This window comes from Drosophila miranda, chromosome XL (assembly GCF_003369915.1).
Source record: "Drosophila miranda strain MSH22 chromosome XL, D.miranda_PacBio2.1, whole genome shotgun sequence".
NCBI lineage: Eukaryota > Metazoa > Arthropoda > Insecta > Diptera > Drosophilidae > Drosophila > Drosophila miranda.
In genome coordinates, this window is record NC_046673.1 from 19,252,937 (window position 1) to 19,262,666 (window position 9,730).

At 46.5% G+C, this 9,730-nt stretch overlaps 1 protein-coding gene across 1 annotated transcript; it reads right to left on the bottom strand.

The window, feature by feature from the left end:
- Window positions 1–1,134: 1,134 nt before the first annotated feature.
- LOC108164902 (solute carrier family 46 member 3) lies at window positions 1,135–9,392 on the bottom strand. The gene is made up of 5 exons (XM_017300870.2): window positions 9,135–9,392; window positions 3,289–3,710; window positions 2,810–3,211; window positions 2,008–2,748; window positions 1,135–1,932 (listed from the first exon to the last, which is right to left on the bottom strand). The coding sequence occupies exons 2-5, from the start codon at window positions 3,690–3,692 to the stop codon at window positions 1,659–1,661; spliced, it is 1,821 nt and encodes a 606-aa protein (XP_017156359.1). The 5' UTR covers window positions 3,693–3,710; window positions 9,135–9,392; the 3' UTR covers window positions 1,135–1,658.
- Between the last annotated feature and the right edge of the window lie 338 nt (window positions 9,393–9,730).

Consider the following 9,730-nt stretch of genomic DNA (forward strand, 5'->3'; position numbering starts at 1 on the left):
GTCTGTCTGTCTGCGAGGGCTGTCAAAGGAATTGCTTTTGGCGATCGAGTGGGAGCCGTTGCAATATAACTTTTTTTTGCTGCTCGGTTGGGTAGGGCCTGGGGCAGGGCGTATCCCCCAGGTGGGCGTGCAGTCGATATCGAAAAAAGTAATTAAAGGCAAGCGTGGCACGAATGGAGCCGCCGCCACGTTGATGTTGATGATGATGATGATGCTAAATGCTGATGCCAGTCGCAGTTAAACGTTGCACGTTGCCACGCCCACCGCCCAGCACTTGGCTGTCAAGTGCAATACGTGCCATATGCGGTCACCGAAAGAGGCGAAAATGCAACAAGAAAATGGCAAATGAAGGGCCGGGAGATAATGCAACGATAATGCAACGAGCAGATGGATGCTCTATCCATTTGGCTAGGGAAACTCTTGACTGTTTGTGGCTTGAAGATATAATCCAGTAGAATTGTCGATAGTAGATACACAATCCCCTCTACATCCTCATCTAAGTAGTGTACGCTTTGCCCATAGATGGACCCCCAATTTAAGTCACGGATGTTCCTTGCATTAGCGTGGACCACAAATGATGCCACCGACCTTATCAGAGAGTGGATACACTCTCTCTCTCTCTCTCGGTCGGCATCCACTGGCGGCAGCCACCAAAAAGAACAACAATAACGACAACAGAACGGTATCCGTTTTGTGCAACGCAAACGACAATTATCAGCGACATGAGCAAACCAATTGTTCAGTGCCCCCTTGTCGAGGGGGTACTCCATTCTCCATTCTCCATTTTCCATTGTCCAGTGTCCATTGTCCATGGCGACATGGTTATCCTCTGCGTGTGTGTGTCCGTGCAGGAGGAGAGCGATAGGCCTGGAGCCAGGACTCCATTGACCGCACATCTACACACTCAACTCAACTCCACTCCACTCCAGAGTCCAGTCCAGAGCGGGTTCATTTGTGTGTGTAATTGTTTGCCAGGCTACACTGATTACGGTGTTCAATAATAGTCGAAATTCACGGCATCATGTCCGGGTCACGCCCTCTGGATATACCCCTATCCATGCACCCATTCAACCCACATCCTTCCTTGCCCCCTTTCGGGGTTCCGGTTGCGGGGTGGTCCTTTAGTAGTGGCTATTTTGCGGGACATTGTTAAATTTATTCAATACTTCTACACGGTCCTTAGAGCTATTCAAAAAAATAATAATAATAATAATATATGTATCGATAATAGCAAAGTGGAAAATTATAATTACAATGGAAACAAAAATATGCGAATACTTAGGACTAATTTAAAAAAATAAGAAAGTACGGATAGAGCTGGGGGATTCAGGAGCTTACAAGGCATCCTTTCGAGTGGGGTACGAAATGCCATTTCGATCAAAAAGATCTTCATTTTTGTATACGATTCACCTTCGGATTTGGGTCTCAACAATACAAAAATCAACCAAAGATTCACTAGAAACTCTGGGAACATATATCTCTATAGATAATGTCCAAAATATCCAAAAGAAAATCTTTCCTCAGTTAGGATCCCTTTTCGAGCCACCTCTCGAAACGTCTCCTTTCGTCTATTCCTTTCCAGCAGAATATGTATATGTACAATAGGAAAAAAGGATAATACGCATATGTTACAGACAAATACCCATCCATCCCTCTCTCTAGGCCTCCTTGGTCTTGCCCTCCTCTGGGACATAGGCCGGATTCTCAATGCCAAGCACAGGCGGCGGTGGTGGTGGAGTTTCCTCCGCATGTGATTCGAGGGACTCGTGTATCACATTGGAAATGATGCCATTCATTTGACCCTTGGCCTCACTAGCCAAGGCCAGAGCCTCGATGGCGTTGATGTTGCCATTGGGATCCTTGATGGAGGCGCGTTCCGCATCGGTGCGCGCCAGACGGCGACGTTGCTTCACCTGGAAGCGGTACATCCAACTGGACAGGGGACAGGAGACAAAGGAAAGCATTGATTATGAAAACTGTCTTTTTTTTGGAAATGGCTGCACTTACAGGAAGATGACAACAGAGAACATGGTTAGGCCACCGCCGAGCAGAAAGAAGGCGCCCGGCAGCACCCTCAGTGTGGCAGCATACAGCGTCGTGTACATGGGGGCAAAGACCATGGGCATAAGGGCCTCTGCCACGCCGAACAGAGAGTTCACTTTCCCCAGTTCGTCCTTGGACACGAGCTTGGTGGCTATCGAGCGCATGGCAATGAAGGCCGTGCCATTGAAGATCTCCACCAGGCCGCCCAGATACATGTGCCACGGCACCGTGGCAAAGGCATAGACAAACCCGGACAGGATCTTCGAGGTGCTCGAGAGGACGCCCACCAGGGCATCGTCGATGCCCAGCTTGTGCGACAGGATGCCCACGCAGAAGATCACGCCGATGAGGCCCGTGAACATGGCATAGGTGGAGAAGAAACTGAACTCCACCTCCGACCAGTTGAAGCGGAACCTCGTGAACAGATACGTCACAGCCATTTCGCCGTGCAGCGGACCAATGATCACCATCACGACGATCATCAGGAGAATGACGCGCTTGCGGCGCTGATTCTCGCCCTTCTTGAAGGCCACACGGAATGTCTGCACCACATGCTCCTTGTCGAAGAAATCGGCCAGCAGACCCTTCTGCGTGGGACTCTTCTCGGGCCTGGCCACCGGCTCCTCCAGGAACCAGAAACCGTACACAAAGGCCACCACATAGAAGAACGCCGATATGGAGAAGACGCCGTAGAAGCCGATTTGCCTGCGAAATTAAAAAGTACCAAATTAAAAGTGAATCGACTTGGCGAAATGATTACACTCACTTGAGTAGGACCCCACTGAAGGCCATACCAATGGGCACACCCACAGAGAAGCATACGTTGAGTATGCCAATCCTTAGAGTGCGCTCCTCTTCGGTGGTGATGTCCGCAATGTAGCTGAAAACGCCCATCAGCATGGTGAACCAGCCCCCACTGAGGGAGGGAAAGATGGCCTCGGTCAGGGCGGCCACCTCCATGGGTGTATTCTCAAAGTAAACGCACAGCATGAGACCCACAACGCCCAGAAATTCCCCCACCACTGGGATGAGCATGCAGGGCTTGCGACGGCGATGGCGATCGCTCCACGAGCCCCAAAAGAGGATCAACAGGCAGGGGAACATCGATTGGATCACTGTCTTCCAGGCGGCCATGCGAGCCACCATCTGCTGAACCGTTTCCTCTTCCCTGGAAAGAGGATCGAAAAGAAGGGATTGAATTGAAGGCCTTCGCCAGGATATACTCCTCCGGATCCCTGTGCTTACATGGTATAATTGGCTGTCTGGCGGCGGGTTAGAGCATCGCACACCACATCCCCGTATGCCATGTTCACGCGACAGGCCTTCTCCAGATTGAGATTCTGTGTGGCCAAATTGGACAGCACGCTGGGCATAATGTACGACGCGAGAATGGGCTCCACCGTGATATTGTTCGATATCAGGCGAAACTTTTCGCGCCATGTCCGCTTAACGGGCGTTGTTGTTGTGGCTGTTGTGGTATCTGTTGCTGTTGTTGTTGTTGCTTTTGGTGTCATCTTTTCCTGGCCCGCAGCGGATGAAGCCGGTTCCGGTGGTGGTCGTGTTGCAGCCGCTGGCGAGGATGGGGGCGAATGATTGACAGTGTATTTGGCATATGTGGCATCATCCAGGCTACCGTCCTTGGGCGACATTCTGCTGGCTGATGATCTCTAAGGGGTATTCGAAGACGGGAGAGAGGATTTCAGTATTATCTTTAAATAGAAAACAATAGCCTTTCACTGGTCCCTGAACTTTTGGGCTATTCATATGAAAATAGCACGAAATATTTTACCCTCCAAAATATAATCCAGACCTCATGCATATGCTATACGTTTTTTTATGTTTTTGGAGAGAAATGTCTTCAAGAAAATTACATATTTCCATATAATTTTGCATTAATTTTTAAAAACAAAAGAAAGTGTTATGCCTTCTTTTGCCACCTTTGACCACACAGCTTTTGCAGGGTATTCGTGGCTACGAAACTCAACAAAATTCTCTACAGCTTTTGTGCGACTTTAATTGGATCGTTTTGTCGTGATGAGGCAAATAGTATGACTGCGAGTATATCATCATTTCGTTTTCATTCACCTTTATTTGGTTTCTGTTTTTGTGTACTTTGTTGCTGCCTTCCCTTATCGCTCGCCCTCCCCTCGATTCGGCCTCAACCTCGGATATACCTCGTACACGGTATTTCTGTGCGCATGGGTGTCGTTTTTATCATCGTTATCGCATGCTTTTGGGGCTGCCTCGCTCTCACTCGTTATCATTTGTGGCATTCCCACTCCGTTCTGCTCCCAGCATCCGCTTTGACATTCGCTAATGATGCTTGTTACGAAGACCAATATCAAAAAAGACTATCAATATCAAATAGTACGATTTGTAGTGGAAAACTACCGATCGGGGAGCCGGGACCAGGGACCCGGGTCCCCGGACCCTCCGTCGATAATCGAATTTCGGTTTGAAATGTAATTAGTGAAACTTCTCTCAGAGATAACTCTCAATCACTCTCAGCTCTTTCGGGGGGTGGAGGGTGGGGGATCTTTGGGGAATTTGGAAATACCACACAACGCGAGCGCAGCTTTACCATTTTTCCCATTTCCATTCCCATTCCCAGACAACATTCTGTTTGCTTTGTTTTTGTTTCGCTATCGCATTTAATTGTTTTGTCAAGTGCATTTGTTGCTTTACGACGAAAGTGTTTACACAATTGTTGTGGCAGGCAGCTTTGGCTACCACCTCCCCTTTCCCCCGCAGACCCTCAAAAACCCATTACAAATCAGTCAATCACACGTGCAACAGCGCATTAACCTTATGGCTCATTTTTCTGTTGAGCTTTAAAGATGATTTTGGAAGGGTAATTGTCATAAGAGATATTTCTACAGGTATGTATTTTCACAACACGTTGGAAGGGACTTTTCAGACCAGGAAATTCTTTTGCTTTGGTTAATCAATAATCAGCACGTATTAAACAAACATTGTTGGCCTTACAAGTGCTCATTGGCTTAGGAATTGGAACCCAGAACCGTTCATTCTTTTAATCTTTTCCTTGAAACATTCAACAATCCTCAGTCATCCTTTTCAGCTGCTTACTTCTGTTCGATTCTCTTAGAGAGGATTTTCTGCCAGAGCCCTTCACCTTTCTGCTGGTTCTGGAACATTATAATATCCCCTTAAGCTTATGCACTTATAATAAAATTTGCAAGCTTTATTGTGCGTATCTTTGGCACAAATATAGAAATGTATCTTAGGGGACTTTACCACTTTACTTCGCATGCCTTTATTTACAAAATTTGTCTGGCCCTTCCCACATCGACTCTCTGTCTGTGCAACAAAATGTAAATCTCATTGACAATGGCTTTAATTTAATCAGCATTCGGACTCTTGAAATTACTCAAAAATTAGGCAAAAGCTAATTGACCTTGACATATGCCCACACACATACACCCATACACACCTCTCTGTGCCTCTCTATAGAGTGAGGTCTAGCGACCCATAAAGTGCATCACTGACCGTTTTAATCTTCAACTTCCGTCTAGCGATGACGCAGACTTTGTATTTGGTAATTTGATCTATTGTACAGTGGAACCCCCCCCAAAGAACGGACAGAGCCGGCTACAATAACCACTTCCAAGCGATCTCTAGAGTGTGTCGTCACTGTACTCCACTCAAACATACCCTCGTAGGTACATACATATGTATATGGTTCATTATCTCAGGGCATTGTTCAGGTCATAGCTGGCAAAAATCTCGTTTGCTTTTGCTTTTGGCTTCAATTGCCTTTAATTGCTGTGGCGAAAACATTTAAGATACCGGATTACCAAGCCAAACGATATGTTTTTTAGAATCGAGACAATAATAAAAAGGCACTGCCCAAATTGCAAAATAAAAGTGTCATCTCTCAGGCGGGATTAGAGCAGATAGATTGTTGTTGCTCTTTTAATTTTCAGTGGGTTATGCCAGGTGCACTTCCGAGTCAGTTAGTCAATATTTTTGAACTAGCCGAAATGTAGCATATTGTTCAATGGAAAGGAAAGGACAATCAATATGGCTGTATCGTAAGAGTTTACTTTGAACATATGTTCTCCTAAGGAATTTTTTTCCTATGCGTACTGCTCTCAGGCGCACAACATGCCTACCGGAAAGGAAAATCCACGGAAACGGCAATGGTAGAGAGACCTATTCATCTTAAAGAACATACCTGTTCATCTCAACATCGATGGTATCGTCCGCCCAGACAAGGTCTGTCAACAGAGGCACCCCGCAAGATGGTGTCCTGTCTCCCATTTTGCGGAACTATGCGGCCTGGAAGGGCGTGGCTGCAAAGTCGTGGCATAGCCGGACGACATTGCGTATCTTCTCGGGGAAATACCCTTAAACACTATGAGACTTGGAGACCGCAACGCTCTCGCGACTGTCAGAAAAGACAGAGTAGAGCTAATTCCAGTGAAATTGGAATTCGTGCTATTCGCAAATAAGTACAAGGTTCCGCCTCTCAACCCACCAATACTAAATAGATGCAGCGACAGTGCCAGATACTTAGGGTGGGCTATTGAATGCAACCTGAACATCAAAGACAGTGTAAAGCAGGCTATGACAGCCCTCTACACATGCAAAAAGGCTATTGGATTAAAATGGGGCATGAATCCATGTATAGTCCAATGGATTTATCTAGCAATAGTTGGACCATTACTACTTTATGAAGATGCAGTGGAGCATCACTTTGCACTACTCCAAATGATGCGCTAAATGCGATCTTATGCCTTCAGAGCCTTGAACTTGCAGGAAAGGAGCGCGTAGAAATGGCAATGGTCCCCTCAGCACATAGGTCACTCATCCATATCAAATAATAGCAATAACGTCACCACGAAAACGGCCTACTGCATTCCAAGGGAGTACACAGATACCCCTTTCAATACCATCATCCTCCACAGAGACATATGGCTCGAGGGAGCTCCAGGCCCAGATGGGGCCATAAACGTCTTCACAGATGGATCGAAGCTGGTCAACAAGGTCGCAGGAGGGATCTACTCCGAGCAGCTAAACACAAGGCACGCCTTCAGGCTCCCAGATTATTGCAGCGTCCTCCAAGCGGAAGTTATTGCAATCAGGGAAGCTCTGAATTGCCTTCAATTAGCCCTCACAAGATGTCTCAGCAATTTCATCCATACGCTCCCTCACAGGACATTGGCTAATAGGCAGCCACGCAAACAGGTTGTTTGCGGTAGCTGTAGAGACGAGGAAGAGAAGGAGGCGGTGCTCCTGACCAGCTCTCAGCAGAAGAGGGTTACGGCTCTTGGGCTTGGCCCACATAGCTGACATTTCAGAAATGTCCACAATATGTCCTAGAAAGATAGGGATAACTGCTGACATGAGGTCTCACGTCGGAGAAAACCTAACCCTACCTAACCTCTATAAAGAAACCCAACCAAATCCAAACTATTTGAACCGTGGACTCCATTTCAGGGTAGGTATCGGTGGTAGGCTTGTATTTGGTTTGCCAACAATCTGAAGTGCAACTTGTGGCAGAACAGACCCATTTGCAACACTGAATCATCCATCACTGAATCATAAGAGTGTGGGGCTCTTGACATTGAGATCGTGTAGATCGCTTAGATCGTGTAGATTGCGTAGACCGCGTAGATCGCGCAGATCTTGAGCTTGTCTCGCGATTCTGCTTGCACTTGCAGCTCAATGCAGAACGACGGCCGTCAATGCCACACGAACATGCGGCAGACGTGCGTTGAACCCACACTCAAAAACGTACCGCTGAACAATGCATAGTACGGGCAAGTATGGGGAAGAAGAGCTATTGAGGTCGTTCAAGCCCCCTCCCAAGTCCCCCGCAAGCCCCCCCGACAAACGGTCACGTCAAGCGCCTCACCCGATTCGGTGTTCGGTGATCGGTGGCCGGTGGTCGGTGGTCGGCGGCCTCTTGTGTCTCTGTGGTCTCGTGTGTGTGTGTGGCATATTAACTAACTTTACTGCTATATATGGATATGGTTTTATGGATAGTACGGGTGTATATAGTATGCATATAGGTACACACACAACTCCAGGAAGCATTTGTATAATCAAATTTTTATCGGATTTGGCAGCAGCACCAGAAGGCATGCCAAAACAATTGGAAAGCTCTCTCCCGGCTCTCTCCCACGGAATTGCAAGCTAAAAGTACGACTAGTAACCACTCTAGTGGCAATTTGCAATATTATTTAATTAACTAATTTCGGTTGATTTTTGTTTTTTTTTGTTTTTTCGAAAATTTTGAATCGATTCATTTCCGGCTGCGGGTCCGGGACAAAACTTTTCACACACAAAAACGAATCGAACAAACGATGGCGCTCCAAATTACCCATTTACGTTATTAATTGCATGTCTATGCCAGATACAATTAGATATATGTATGAGTGTGTGTACAGATACAGAGATACAAAGATACACGTGTATCCGTGATGGCCGGAGTCTGTCGTCTGTGTGTGGCAGAGAAAAAGTTCTGCCTTAGTCCCTGACTAAATTGAGAATAATTAAATACAATTAGCCTGGCGTAACTTTTCTCTCTCTGATTTTGGGGATTTATTTATGCACAATTCAATGGTAAATTAACTGCTAAAAATAGTTGAATACACACACACACACACACAGCAGATACTGATTCGGACCGTGGAAGCAGCGGAACAAAACAAAAACGTAGCCAAAACAACACCCAAAAGACAATCAGAAGAGGAGACTGTGTTACTAAATTGACTTAACTAATAATTATAATTAATTCGGCTTGACAAATGGCTTGGAATTTGTGCGAGTATCCCACGAGTATCCAAAATCCAAAAGCCAACACATAAACGATAAACGAGTACTCGCGGCGGTACAGCGAAAGAGTGAAAGAGAGAAAGCGAGAGTGTGGGACCGACCGACCGACCATCCATCCATCCGCAGTGATTTGCGCGAATTTCATTTAATTTACATGTCGTTAATAAAGTTAGTAGAAAACCACACCACAAACACACACAGACACTACAGATACACTGCACTTTTTTGAGGGATCGACGGTGAACGGTTGATGGATGAATGGCTTAGGTTTGATCCTCCTTTGCTTTTACCTGTGTTGCGCTTTTTCTGGGAATATCCTGCAATCCTCAAGTCCTTCTTGAGTGGACTCTGCTTGTGCGCTTCCTGGATACTATACAATATTCCTTCTAGATCGACATGGCTGCTCTGGGGGGTACCGACTACCGACTAGCTATGGGTTGTACTTGTGTGGGGGCAGAGGATTCGCAGCCTCTGGTTCGAGCGGTGAGCTTTGGGAAGTGTCTAAACCAGCGGCGTTGAGCTGAAATCAGCGACTAAAAATGCTCGCACTCGCATTGAATTTGATGAGTGCCACACAGCCCACAGCCCACAGCTGTCGCTGCTGCTGCTTCGGCCTCTGCCTCTGTCAGCGTTGCTTCCACAGAGGTGTCGTCGCTGTCGTGTATCTGTGTGCCACGATCGGTGCTCCGCCAGCGATAAGCGGTAGAAACAGCTGGGAATAACAGAAAAAAAAAACAAAACAAAACAAAACCAAAGATACTCGTACAGGCAGGAATCAATGGGAGAAAAAGGTACCCAAGGCCACACAGCCTCAAATTTAGATAAAGATACAAATGTATCTGTTTGATTTGTATCTTTAATTTTATTATCAGATTGGCAGAATTGT

What these genes read in the sequence shown, in the direction of transcription:
- LOC108164902 (XM_017300870.2), bottom strand. Translation starts at nt 3,692, where the DNA reads ATGTCGCCCAAGGACGGTAGCCTGGATGATGCCACATATGCCAAATAC. An exon ending in TTCAGTGGGGTCCTACTCAA is followed by an intron (nt 2,749 to 2,809) that starts GTGAGTGTAATC and finishes TTAATTTCGCAG; the next exon opens with GCAAATCGGCTTCTACGGCG. An exon ending in TTCTCTGTTGTCATCTTCCT is followed by an intron (nt 1,933 to 2,007) that starts GTAAGTGCAGCC and finishes TCCCCTGTCCAG; the next exon opens with TTGGATGTACCGCTTCCAGG.